The sequence below is a fragment of the Merops nubicus genome, unplaced genomic scaffold (genome assembly GCF_000691845.1).
Source record: "Merops nubicus isolate BGI_N331 unplaced genomic scaffold, ASM69184v1 scaffold10508, whole genome shotgun sequence".
Taxonomy (NCBI): Eukaryota; Metazoa; Chordata; class Aves; order Coraciiformes; family Meropidae; genus Merops; species Merops nubicus.
In genome coordinates, this window is record NW_008627748.1 from 1 (window position 1) to 13950 (window position 13950).

The 13950-nt window shown below is 39.4% G+C and overlaps 1 protein-coding gene across 1 annotated transcript; it reads left to right on the plus strand.

The window, feature by feature from the left end:
• Positions 1 to 3752: 3752 nt before the first annotated feature.
• Positions 3753 to 12446, plus strand: APIP (APAF1 interacting protein; the record flags this gene model as incomplete). Its single annotated transcript, XM_008946441.1, has 7 exons — positions 3753 to 3853; positions 6168 to 6216; positions 7041 to 7158; positions 7868 to 8003; positions 10341 to 10508; positions 11029 to 11148; positions 12378 to 12446. Coding segments are annotated over 6 exons (672 nt in total), but the record flags the coding sequence as incomplete, so codon positions are not given.
• Positions 12447 to 13950: the final 1504 nt, after the last annotated feature.

The following is a 13950-nucleotide window of genomic DNA, read 5'->3' on the forward strand; positions in this document are numbered from 1 at the left end:
GGCCCCGACCCTCCGCAGGTAACGAGCGAGCCGCCCCCGAGGCTGTGGGGGCTTCAGGGATCCGCAGGGCTTGCCAGGCTGCGATACGGAGCTGGGTGGGGCAGCTGACAGGCCCGAGGGACGGGAGGTCATCCAGAGGGACCTGGAGAGGTGGCTGAGGTGAACCTCATGAGGTTCTATAAGGCCAAGGGCGGGGTTCTGCACCTGGGGAGGGGCAACCAACGTTGGCAGTGCAGGCTGGGAGAGGACACGGTAGGGAAGAGTCCATTTAAAGAGTCCATTGGGAAAAGACTTGAGGGTACTAGTCGATGAAAAGCTGGACATGAGTCACCAATGTGCAGCGGCAGCCCGGAGGGCAATGGAATCCTGGGCTGCATCAGAAGCAGCGTGGGCAGCAGATGGAGAGAGGTGATCCTGCCCCTCTGCTCTGCCCTGGGGAGACCTCACCTGAGTCTGTGTCCAGCTCTGGAGCCCCCAGCACAAGAAGGACGTGGAGCTGTTGGAACGTGTCCAGAGGAGAGTCATAGAAATGATCCGAGGGCTGGAGCAGCTCTGCTGTGAGGACAGGCTGAGAGAGCTGGGCTTGTTCAGCCTGGAGAAAACCCTGGGTTAATGGTACTGTGCTTCACTGGATGAAGCAAACATCTTGGTATAAGTGTAGGGGAGCATCACCTGGATGAGGCTTGAAATACCTGTCCTGTTTGTGTGTGGAACTGGCCAAGAGACTGGCATCAATGGATGTCTGGAGCAAAACAGGGGAATAAGAATCATCAGACTAAATAATGTGGCCTGTCAGGGAGGAGGAAAGAATATGAATAGTCAGGAGGAAAAAAAAAAAAAAGGGCAAATGGAGTTGAAATGGAGTTGCCTTAATATGTAAAGTGTCATTGGGATGAAAAGGAAGAATGTCTTTTTTATATCCATAATTTTTTGGTAAGAGATAGCAAGCTTAAGTTTCAGCAAACAAGGTTTAGGTTGGGCACAAGGAAAACATTTCTACCCTGAGACAGTTAAACAGATTGCCTAAGGAGTTTGGGAGTGGGGTTGGACCTTTTAAAGGTGGGGTTAAAGCAGGAGCTTCCAAACCTGGCCAGACTTGCCCCAGGCTACCATCTCCATCACCTTCCCTGTCTGGTGGCATTTCCCTGTGGTGTGCAGCCCCCTGCAGCAACTGCAACAGGATGCAAGTGGATGGGCTGTTCAGAGGGGCCACGGTGTTAAAAAAGCCTCTGCTTGCTGTGATTCTGAGGGCCAGAAGACAACCTGGAGGGGACTCACCAAATTCCAGTTCTACTTGGCTCAGGTCTTGCTTTAGACCACCAAGGATCTCAATTTTCAACTTTAGAGTCACTGTGGTATCGAGGTGGGGGGAGAGAACAGTGAAAACAGAATTTTTTTCTTTAGGAAGAACTAGTTTCTATCTAAGCTTTCTTTTTTCTTCATGTTTCAACAGAGGTCTTGCTGCCCAGTAACTGCCTTGCCTACCAGTTTCAGTACATGCTATTTATTTTTGGCTTTTGCTTTCTTTATTCTGTGATTATTAACAGAATACCCCCTCTTAGGAGGTGTGGAACTTGCAGGTTGAGCACACATTTCTCCTGGAAATATCCTTTTTGTGGGTGTAAATGACTGAGCTGAGCAGCAGAGCAGCTAATCAAATGCTTTATTAAAGAATTATTAAAATATTAAAGCTTTTCTCAATATGAAATATCAATGATATGAGTTTATCTGGGCAGTCTGTTCTTATTTCTGAGAATATAAGATTTCTAAGCTATAAATGAAAGAAAGATGCATATTCCAGGCACTAGTTATTATATTTTTAACTGTCTGCATGGTAGTTGTTTTACACCTGCTGAAAATTGTCTCCAAAACCTTTACAAATGTGTTTGTTCCACAAGCAGCCTGGGTCCACCTTGATTTCCATTGTTATTAGAGCCACATTGTTTTCTGGGTTGGGAGGGTGAGTTTCTTTTGGTTTTTAAATCATATTAGGTAGAGTGATGTGAATAAAACAGGGAAAAGAGAATTTTCCTTCAACAACCACAGTGAGGCAGAATACACTCATTTTTTTTTCCAAATATTTGCTGCAAATACTCTAAATTTTCAGTGGACACTTTCAGCCAGGTTCTGTTGGGAAAATTATTGGCCAATTCATTTTCAAAAGAATAATTTAGTGGATTGAAAATTGAGTCCCTTATTCTAGTTCCTGGAAATTTGTGGCATTTTCCTTCAGACCTAGCAGCATGGAGAAACTTTAGCATAGCAGCAAAAAAAAGCTGAATTGATGAAATTCAGCTTAAAGATCAAATTTAAAAGCACTCCTAAATGAGATTTATGGTTATAGTCAGTACACACTGATCCTGGAAAAATATTGTTAAGCTCTGGGGATTGATGGATAATCCTGGAATGCCCAGAAAAATAGAATTCCCAGATATTTATTTTGATATTTTGATGAAAGTAGCTTCTGAATTTAAACTTCTAACAGTTCTTTTTGTTGCTGTGGAGTGGTGCAAAGCACTCATTATTCTCCATAAATGTGAATTTTGCAGTAAATGTCTAAATTTATCAAGTGGAAGATGAGAAACAATTGTAGGACTGCTACAGTCCAGGCTTTTTATGTCTGAGTACATTCAATAAATAACAACAATGTGAACTTGCTTAATATAACCTTATTCCCCCAAAAGAACAATATCTACAGCCATTAATTCTGTAGAAATAAATCAACACAACAAAAGGGGGACCCATAATTTTAATTGTATGTTTATAAATACAAAACAAGCACAACACATTCCAGAGTTATTAGGATATGAGGAATGTTTAGACTGTATACTTGATGTATATTACTATTTTCAGTAGAAAAGAGCTGGAAAGAAGTGGTTTTATTTTCAACAGTGTGAATGGGGAAGATTTCAGGGTTTTTTTCACTATAAATGTAGGAGTTTTCTTGTTGCTTTATGTATTTTACATGTGCTGTTCTGTTTGGGTCAGATAATGTGAGCTCATGAAGTTCCTGGTGCTGTAAAAATCTGACTTCTTACATAAATTTCTAGGTGTGCTGGTTAGAGTCTTGTTTCTATCACTTGAAATGATAAATGATTATTTTTCTTCATTAAATGAATAAATTCAAGCACATAGCATGAATTAAAGCAGCATCTCACAGTATTCTCTGTGCATGCTGCTTACATTTCTCATGTGAGTGATTCCAAAACTCAAATTTTTCAATTTCCCAGTGTAGTCTAACCTCACATTGTAAAGATGTAGGAATGGGAAGTTCAGCAAATAATTTCCTTATATTTTCTGTGAGTTTTTTAAAGCTGTGTAAAAAATCTTCTATAACAGAATTAATCAAGTCTGTTCTACAGAAAATAAGTCAAGCAAAATAACCTTAAAAAATCTGCTTCAGTGGGAAAAATTAATTGAGCTTTTCAAAATGGATAATTAGATGCCTTTATTTTTCTTTTTTTTATGACTTAATCTTGCTGGTGTAATACCTGTGGGCCACTGCACTCAAATAATGAGACCATTCCTGTGAAGGGTAATCAGAAATGCATTTATTTGGGGTTTTTTTGGCTCATTTCAAAGTGTGAATGGCCCCTGTGCAAACACAGAGTCATTTTGTAACTGAAATTCATAAACATAAATTAGTCATAACTGCAATATGAAAGTACTACCCCTTGAAACTCAATTTCAGACTTGAAATTCTTAGCTTTGCAGTGTTTAGGATGGTTTTTCATTGCTCTCTTTATTTTTAGGAGAAGCTACATCCAAGAAATCTCATTCCAGAGCTTTGTAGGCTGTTTTATGGTTTAGGGTGGGTCACAGGAACTGGTGGAGGAATCAGCTTGAAACATGGGTAAGTAAAGATGGCAGGAAAAGAATGTGGGGGGCAGAGAGAGACAGAGGGTGGGCTGTGTTGAGTGGTTGCTGGGGGCATTTCACTTCCATGACAGAGTTTTCAAAGTCAAGAGTAAGAAAGAAGAAGGAAATTACTGTTCTACTGAGATAATTTCTAAGGAAATGTTCTTAAAATATAATTAAAACAGGATAGATAACCAATTTTTGGTGCATATCCACTACTAAGGAGCACTCCTCAGCTTCCCAATTTGCTCTTCTCACCCCGTTCCTGCTTTCCAAGCTTTTCATGGAGTCAGAGCTCCTCTCAGTGGCCACTGGAGATATCTATGAAATAAAGGCTCCAAATTATTTGTGCTGTTGTAATGTCTTTGTGCAGGTCGTTTCCCTTCCCTGCTTCATTTTGCCAGCCAAGCAGCAGCAATAATAACGTTGAGTGGAATGATAAGAGGGTTAATTCTTATTTTTACAGTTCTTAATCTGTGGAAAGATCTTTCTGGCATTAATTTCTCATCAGCAGCTAAACAGAGCCTATTTTCTGTGTCATGTCAGTGTGATTCATGTTGGTTGTGGCCAGAGTGTCAACAGAGAACACACTAACATAGTAGCACAGTTTTCCTCAGCAGTTTTGCCCAGACTACACAAAAATACTTATTTTGGTTGGTACCAATGTTGTGCCTGGTGTAGGAATAGCAATCTGTGTGACTGTACCTACAGTTGCAAAATTAATGGCAATTAATTACAATTCTTTGTCTGTTCTGTCTTTCAAAGGCTGTAAAATAATTCTCTGATTTTCCCTATGTGATTAATTTAAAAAAGAAAAAAAAAGTATTTTAAGAAAAAATGGGTTTCTTCCATTGGTAACCAAATTACCACTTGATTTTTCAGTATATGGCAGGAGGAAGATGATTGAAAGCACAAAGGAATTGAGACTAAATTAGTGCAACGTTGGCAGTGTTAATTGATTAATGTTAAAAATTACAACTATGATAAAGCCACATTTTGATCACACTCATTTTAAGAGCCCTATTTTTGGGGGTGTTAGCATCATAGCATCATTTAGGTTTGAAAAGACCCTTAAGATTATAGAGTCCAATCATAAACCCAACACTGCCAAGCTCACCACTAGACCTCATCTTTTAAATGCCCCCAGGGATGGTGACTCCAGCCCTTCCCTGGGCAGCCTCTTCAAGTGTTTGACAATCTTTTCAGTGAAGAACTTTTTCCTAATAACCCATCTAAACCTCTTCTGGTGCAACCTGAGGCCATTTCCTCTTCTCTTACCACTTGTGACTTGGGAGGAGAGACCCACCCCCCACCACACCACCACTATCAGAGGAACTTAAAGTCTCCCCTGAGCCTCCATTTCTCCAGAAAATAAATAACCTCAGTTCCCTCAGCTGCTTTTTTGTTATCTAGACCCTTCATCAGCTTCATTGCTCTTCCAAGTGCTCTTGTGCAGAACTACAAACATCTCAGGGGCCTTAGGAAATGTGTCTGTAACTTGATTGATTATTCACTAGATGTCTCTGTGCTCCTGAATTTAGGATGTTCCTCTTGAAACCACGTAGTGATTTACAGTTGAGAGAGGTGATACAATTTGTTTTCTATTATTGAAAATATTTCAGATACCATCTTAAAATATTTATCATATAAATCAATTTTTTGATAGCCTTTGTTCTTGTAAACCTTGCCAGAAGTGGTGCACCTCAATTTGAATTGTAGAATACAGATAATAAGTATAGTTTATACATAATATGTAGATTTTTCTAAAATATTTATCATATAAACCAATTTTTTTTTATAGTCTTTGCTCTTGTAAACCTTGCAAGAAGTGGTGCACCTTGATTTGAATTGTAGAATACTACAGATAATAAATAGTTTATACATAATATGTAGATTTTTAAGTAATAGTTTTGTCACCTCTTCTGTCAGAGATCATTATCTGCTTGCAATTTCTCTTTTTCTATTTTTTTTATTCTGAATTCTGGGGATTTGAGGTTGGGATTATTGCAGGGGGAGGCTGTGTGTTTTTCTCTGTAGGAAAAATACAGCTGTACTCCCTTACATGAGCTTCAGATATCTGGTGGAGTTGACAGCACAGTTTTGTGCCCCTGCAGGTTAGAGATTTCATCTGTCCTTTTATGATTCACTTCTAGTCTGAAAACCATCTGTGTGTCCATCTGGGGAAGGAGGAAGAGTGTGATTAAATGATAAAGGGCTAGATTTGCTCTTTCAGGGGAGAGCTCTGGTGCCCTTGCAGTTGAACAAACCCTGTGTTGATCAATTTTCCCTGTTTATAACTTTTTTTTTAGGAATGAAATCTACATTGCTCCTTCAGGAGTCCAAAAGGAAAGAATACAGGTACATTGAACTATTGACTGTGTTTCCTTGCCCAAAATTTTAGTGATGGTAAACAATAAATATTTTATGCCAGCAGGAGTAGAATAATATGTGCCCATGATTTGTTGTTTTGTAGATCAGAGGGTGAATACAATGAGAAGTGAAAGGAATCCCCTCACTGATAGAAACCTGGAGGTTTGCAGCAGTGCTCCCTGGGGCAGGCAGAGGCAGGCAAGACCATGGTGGTCTGTGCTTTTCTAGCAACACCAGTGGATTGAGTGCAGTGAGTAAGGAAATCTCTTGCCACTATATTCCCTGCTGATTTTTAAAATAACATTAAAGAAAAAAAGTGTTATTGCTGCCCTGAACAAGTCTTTGTGCTGCTATGAGCAGCTGAGTGATGCAAAGATAACAATCACATAAAGCTACTAAAAGCAAATTTTTAAAAAAATATTTCTACAAGCTAAATATATTATATGGAGGTTTAATTCATGTCCTTTGTTGATTCTTTAAGGGGAGAAGGAAAAGGACATCTACATTTCTTTTTTTTCAATCAGTTGCTACTTTTCCTTGTGATTATTTGGATACAGGATCTTTTCTTGCTGAGAAAATATTAGTTTTACAAGTATCTACTTGGCAGTAGTCTGCCTAAAAAGAATACCTGATATTAATTCACATTACACAATGTCAATAGAATTAGAAGCTAGAATAAATGTGGGGCATTTTTACAGAGTTAAAATCACATTCTGTATTAAATATATGATGTTTGTAGTTATAGTCTCCCTAGAAGGAAAACAAAACTACCTGGCTCATCACAGCTCAAAATAATTCCTTCTTTCTTACAGCCAGAAGATATGTTTGTTTGTGACATGAATGAGCAGGACATCAGGGGTCCTCCACCTCACAAGAAGCTGAAGAAAAGCCAGTGCACACCTCTTTTCATGAATGCCTACACCATGAGAGGTGAGTAGCAAATGGTTTTAGTTCAGCCATGACTGCCACGTGCCCATGCACAAAGCTGATGTTCAAAACCATGTTCTTTATACCTGGGAGTTGGAGTCAGCTACACATGAAATTTAGGAAGGGTTTAGGGAGTCTCTTCTGATCTTCCTGCACTAGAAGCTGACGTGTGGACCTGTGGAAAACTATTTTTGGCAACATTGTAACATAATAAGTAAATGATAATTACTGCCTATCTTTCCATCATGACACTAAGTTAACAGTAAATATTTTTTTCAGAGAATTGGTGGCTAATCAAAGAAGATAAAAAGAAAGTAAAAGTCTTTAAACTTTCATCTCACAAAGAAGTTTGGAAATTCTTTAGAATCTCAGCATTCTCATGAAATGAATAGAATGTTTCAGTCACCATATAAAGAAATGTGCAAGTGGTGTTTCTCCTTGAAATCATGCCAGTAGTTTCTCTCCTGGTACTTGTCACTAACTGAAAGTTAACACTAGTGTCCTAAGAGAGTCCATAATTACCCTTTATAGATGAGTAATTATCTCATACCTTTCTTTAGGTTGCTGTAGATTCTTCCCTCTAATACAGCATGTCACCATTTGCTAAGGTGCCCAGCCAAAGGAAATTAATCATCTATCTGAATGAAATTTTCTTAAGAGACACATTTTAAAATGAATTCTAAATTATTTGTTTTCCTTTTGCTGCTCTCAGGGGCAGGTGCAGTGATCCATACTCATTCCAAGGCTGCTGTGATGGCCACCCTTCTTTACCCAGGGAGTGAGTTCAGAATTACCCATCAGGAGATGATAAAAGGAATCCAGAAGTGCACTTCAGGAGGCTACTACAGGTACTTCTCTATAGAGAGGCACACTATCTGACCATTTGTTTTCAGCAGTATCAACAGATGACAAGCAGTTTGCACTATGTGCATTAAAATGTGTAATATAAAGTATTAGGAATAAGAAGTAAAAATACCTTTGGAATAAATCAGTCATTTGCTTTCCATAAGAAGATCTCAAGCCTGTGGAAGAGATGTGAGACAAAATCTTGCAATGTCAAAGCTGCTGTGGTCTGTTGAGCTACAGAAACAAATCAAATAAAGAGCTATGTCCTAACAAATATCTCAAGAAGAGAAATATTACACATCTTTACAAGGTTAAACTGAAACTGGAGCCAAACAACATGAGGTTGGATTGATAGTGTACAAACTACATTTGGGGAGATTTCACCTGTCGCTGCCTGTGCTAGTTTGGGGCATGTTAAGAGAGTAGAGGATTGGGGATTTTACTTGACAGACTTTGAAAAGCAAATTGAGAATAAACAGCTCATGAAAGATAGTGTTATTACTTTTCAAGGATGATCTCTGAGGTAAGTGCTGAGTAATTCCAAATTATGTGTGATGGCTTGTTTGGAGGCCTCCACCCACAGAATGTGGAACTGGGAGCTGCAAACAACATTTATGTAATATGTGACAATTAGATGAAAAATGGAAATGCTAAATTCTTTCCACTTTTCAAGGTTGTTTTTTGTAACTAACTCTTGCTCTTTGGCAAAGGGGGAAACCATGTGTCTGGCATGTGATTTTACACCCAGGCTTATTTTCTTCACTTTTGGTTGACATACCAGCTTTACCTTCTTGTCAGCATGAGCATTTGTATTTGTTCCACATGGTTCATAAGTAGATATTTCTCCATACTAGACTGATTCCACTGTCTTGCCTCCCACAAGGCTTCCCACTGAATTCAGAAGAAATTCAATAGTACAGAAAGGAATTTTTCACAAAAGGGATTGACCATATATTGTTTCTAATTACATAAAACTTTTCTGGCAGCTATCCAGGAAAATGCTGCAGATGGGATAAGAAGAAGTATTTGTTGGCCTAAATATGATCCCAGTGATGCCAGAATAGTTTTCTCTTTGACTTCAGCAGAAGGAGAACTAGATCTCTAGTAAATAGCTTTGACAGTTTAAGACTGTGCCAAGATATTTTGTATGAATTTTTGGCTAAATGTAGGCTGCTTATATTTCAATAAAACTAAAGAGCTATCAAGTATTTAACTCAAAGTCTTCTTGGAGTTTTCTAGTTATTATTTCTTGCTAAAAAGCTTATCATTGTGATTAGGAATCAATTGTGGACCTGCTTCCAAACTCCCATCCAAGGAGAAGGCAGAACCTAGGAAACCAGTCCCTTATCTCCTTTGGCCTCACTAGCAGCAAACTCCCCCAATCTAATGATCAGAATATGTAAGAGTCAAAGTAAACTTGCAAAAAACACTTAGTTTTCCCTCATTTGCTATTTTTCTAGACTTCTTTGGTGAATAAGCTTCAGCACTGAAAACTGTAAGGGAGGAAGCTCTTTAATTTTCTGAATATCTTGTTTGAAGTCCAAGCTGTATAATTTTCACTGTTGCTTTCTCCCTTTGTTTTATGAAAGTACTACTAGCATCCACTCATGACATATCTGTGTGATCTCAATGATAAATCTGAACCTGAACTGGGGACTTATTAAATCTATTTAAACAAGTTTCTGCCAGTGTTAATTAACGTTCAGACAATGCCAAATATCCCAGTCCTCCTTCAGAAGAAACTCTTAGGCAAGTTCCAGTGAACAACATGCATCATCTTGTCTTTGGAACTGGGGCTCTCAGGCTTTTTTCAGATCACATATAGCCCACCAATGACTCCATCACAGAGCATTTATTTTTCATGTGTTGACTGCACTTTCTACTTATATGCCTTAGCAGGACAATCTTATTTCCAGGGGCTTTTTGGACTACCTGCTCTCCAGCAAACAGCTTCACTTCCTTCTTTGTGATGTGATTCTTTGAAATAATTTCATCTGAGATAAAGCTTGTGGGTGATGCCAATACAGGATGAGGAGAGACTGAAAAAAAAGCTGTACAGGGACCCAACAACAAAGTGATCTGTGAACAAACAGCTACAGCTCATACATGAAAGTGTTATTTGCTTTTTGTGCCTCAAGTGTAGCTCAGTTACTGCCAGCATAGCACACACTGGGGTGGGAGGTGTTCCTGAGAGCTCTTACCTTACAGCATGACTCACAAGAGGAGAGTGTAAAATCACAAGTGCTGAGAATTTGGTAACCTCTTTACACAGCCTCTTAGGGAAAACCTTCACACATCCACTACACTGTTGTGTTCAAAGACACTCATTTTCCTTTCAGATACGATGATACCCTGGTGGTTCCCATTATTGAGAACACACCAGAAGAGAAGGATCTCAAGGAAAGGATGGCACGTGCCATGGAGATGTACCCAGACTCCTGTGCTGTGCTGGTCAGACGTCACGGGGTCTATGTGTGGGGAGAAACATGGGAAAAGGCCAAAACTATGTGAGTAGAACTTAGCAACCTGGTTTCTTTCCCCATCATACCTCCAAACCTAATGACCTTAATGGGCTGTGTGTTTGCAACCCGTGGACAACCCTTCAGAACATTAAGTTCTGGCCTTACTGAAGGCATGGAGAGGTTTTGGGAATGGGTTCATCCATCACTGCACTGCTTGGTTTGGCTTTCATATCAGTGCTGGCTGATTGCTTAGCCAGCAGTTTCCTTTCACATGGACAAGTCCTTCCTGATAGAAAACCTACAGGAAACCTCTGCTTTTATATGGCCTCTGCCAATACTGTTTGTGTGGTTCCCATTTTGGGAATTTTGTTCATTTGCTGGTGAGAAAATGCAGCACATCAGGACACGTAGCAAAAATGCTGCAGTAGTGGAAATAAATGATCATAGAGCTGTCAGGCTGTCACATTGCTGATGTAAAGCTTGAGGAAGAAAACTTAATTTTCACAAAACATGGCAAAATGTGAGCCTTGCCTTACCTTGCACTTTGTTTTCCTTTTCATTTTAGGTGTGAGTGTTATGACTACTTGTTTGATATTGCAGTGCAGATGAAGCAGCATGGGCTAGATCCTGCAAAACATCCAGCAGAAGAAAATGGGATCGTGTAAATGCCAACATTTCTCTTCAGGTGTGAATTTATCTGTAGAGATGATCTGTTTGGAGGGAAAGACTACAGATGACACCATCCCTTCAGTCTGCTTTCCCACTCAGGAAACTTCACATCATACTCCATTACCAATGCAACTGTATCTGTGTCTGAAATAATGCTCCTTTACCACACAGTGCAAGAAAAATGTGTATTATTAAAGCATGTCCTGTGCATATTTTCACACCTATGTACAGCATGGAGTGCAATTACATTTTAAAACTAAATTGTGTCAAGCTTTACCAGAAGTCAGTGGAGAAAAAAGACCCCAGTCTACTAAGCTAATCTTTCCAGGGGTGCCTGAACACCCACTGCTGCTCCTCAGCTTGCAGGATCAGGTTGGATTTCAATCTCTCTCTCTAGTTTACTTTTGTGGTGGGCTGAGTTTTTTGAAATTTCAGCAGAAATAGCTGGTTGCAATTTGATTAAGTTACATTGATTAATGGCCCTGTTCACCTCTTACAGCAAATTACCATGAGTTTCTGTTTTCTAATGTAACAATGATCAATGTTTTGAAAGTTTTCATAACAGATATTTTCAAGTGAAAGCACATAGATATGATCCAGCAGGATTTCATGTGAGGATTTCAAGTGAAAGCACACAGATAATATGATCCAGCAGGATTTCATGTGAGGGATCCCTGAAACAAATTCACATAAGCAATATACAACTCAGCATGGCAAAACACAGTGGTAGTGCAGTGTTTTCTTCCTGAAAAATCTAAGCAAGTTTAGAGATCCAGGGTACTGAGACTCTGAAGAGGTTGCTGGGCCAAAGTGGTGGTCTAATTAAACAGGACAGGCTAACTTGTTGCACAGACTTAGCCCATCAGATAAAATCCTCCACCCACCAGGTTTGCATCAAAAGGAATGAAAAAGGGCTGCTCAGACAGCATGAGCCCAAAACAGACTGGGACTTGGATCAGTAGCCTTGGTGCCCACACTAGAGGAGGAAGCAGTGGGACAGGAGACTTGCTGTCAAGTGAGTCCCTCTGAGATCAGGTATTTGGAGTGATTCCACCATGTACAGTGGTGAAGAGACACTGACCACCTACCTCATGGTCCACAAGAACCATCCTAAAACTGCTCCTCAGCCCCTGAAGTTGGATAGGTTGAGCTAATACAGTGCCATTAATATTCCTGTGCCTATTTCTCACGACTAAATACCTAGTTTTAGATTATTTTCCCTTTTATCCTGTTCCTCCTGCACAGGTTTGTCATGTGATGATGATGGAAGTTCCAGCTCCCACCTCACACTGCTGAATCCAGAAGGTGGTGCTGTTACACTCAGCTCATTGGTGGATGGTAGCACTCAGTTTTGATCCTTGGACATAGCCAAGAAGAAAAGGAAAGTTGAAACAAACCAAAAAAAACCTGACCAACCATTGCTATTAACAAATCTTGTTGAATTATACAGTAGGAGGAATGAAAATCAGATGCAAAAAAAAGATTTGGAAAAAGCTATGGAGAAATTATGTGATGCTGGATGCTTTAAAAATTCATAGTTCAACAACCTGCATTTGTTGCTACATCATTCAACTTGTTCTGGGACTCAATTTCTAGCAGCTTTTATTCTTAGGGGAAAAAAGGACAAGCCCTTAATTAGAAGTTAGGTATCAAGTTGAAAGCATTGCTTGAACTGTTGATTCATTCATAGCATGTTAATATATTTGGGCTTTTTTAAGCTAAGCCTGTAGCATATATCTATTTTTTTAAACTCTCTTGTCATTCTAATGAGCAGGAAACACATAATTTTATAGTGTACATTTGTTACTGAAAGACTGCTCTGTGTCTTGTCTGGTTTTTATCTCTTCACAAGAAGATTTTGTTTATTACAAGTTTAAAACAGCTTTTTATGACCTGTGATTAGCCAGGCTAAGGTGGGTTTAATAAAACTGCTCGTTAAGATATCCTCACATATTTATGTATCATAGTGTCTTCTTTCAAAACCTTCTGGAATGGCCTCTCAGGGGCATCAGGCTAAGCCTTGATTGACCAATTTTTTGATTGATTATTGAGACTCTAGTCCCAAGGGTAAACTGAGACAGGGTAGGCACCAGTTGACCTTATTTTCTGCTAGGGGACATGCATTCCCACCACTTCCCCTTGCATCATCTCTAGCACTTTCTTGAGCTTCTGTGAGGTGAATTAGTTCTTCAAACTTAAGACAAAACTACTGCAGGAGTGGGGGAAAGAAAATTAATAATATTGTTCCCTAATAGGCCACAGGTTAAACATTGAGTCAGCTCAGAGGTGGGGCCAAAGTGAACCAAAGCTGGGGCAAAAGAGATGGATGAAGCCTGATGGAATCAGACTTAGCTACTTGAAGACAGCCATTTGCTTTTGCTGTTCTGAAGAGTTCAGAAAGGACTGAAATCTGTGGGATGCATCATGCTAAACCAAGAAGTCAGGAAGAAGTTTCTTGTATTTTTTACCTATTAATGAGCATTGACTTTTTTTAAGTGTACCAGACTATTGGTTTTAGCACAACACATGCTACTGGTCTCTAGTTACCTGTAATCACATTGTGCAACTGCACAAAAACTGTTACATGGGGACATTATTTTTTAGATCAGAGAGTGACTTTGGACAAAGCTGCACACTCTTCTCCTCATCTAAGCACAAAAGGCATCTCCTAAGTGTTTTCAAGGACAAGAAGGGAAAGCAGATTGTATTTCCCTTGGCTTTTCTTCCCGCTACTGGTCTCTAGTTACCTGTAAACACATTGTGCAACTGCACAAAAACTGTTACATGGGGACATTATTTTTTAGATCAGAGAGTGACT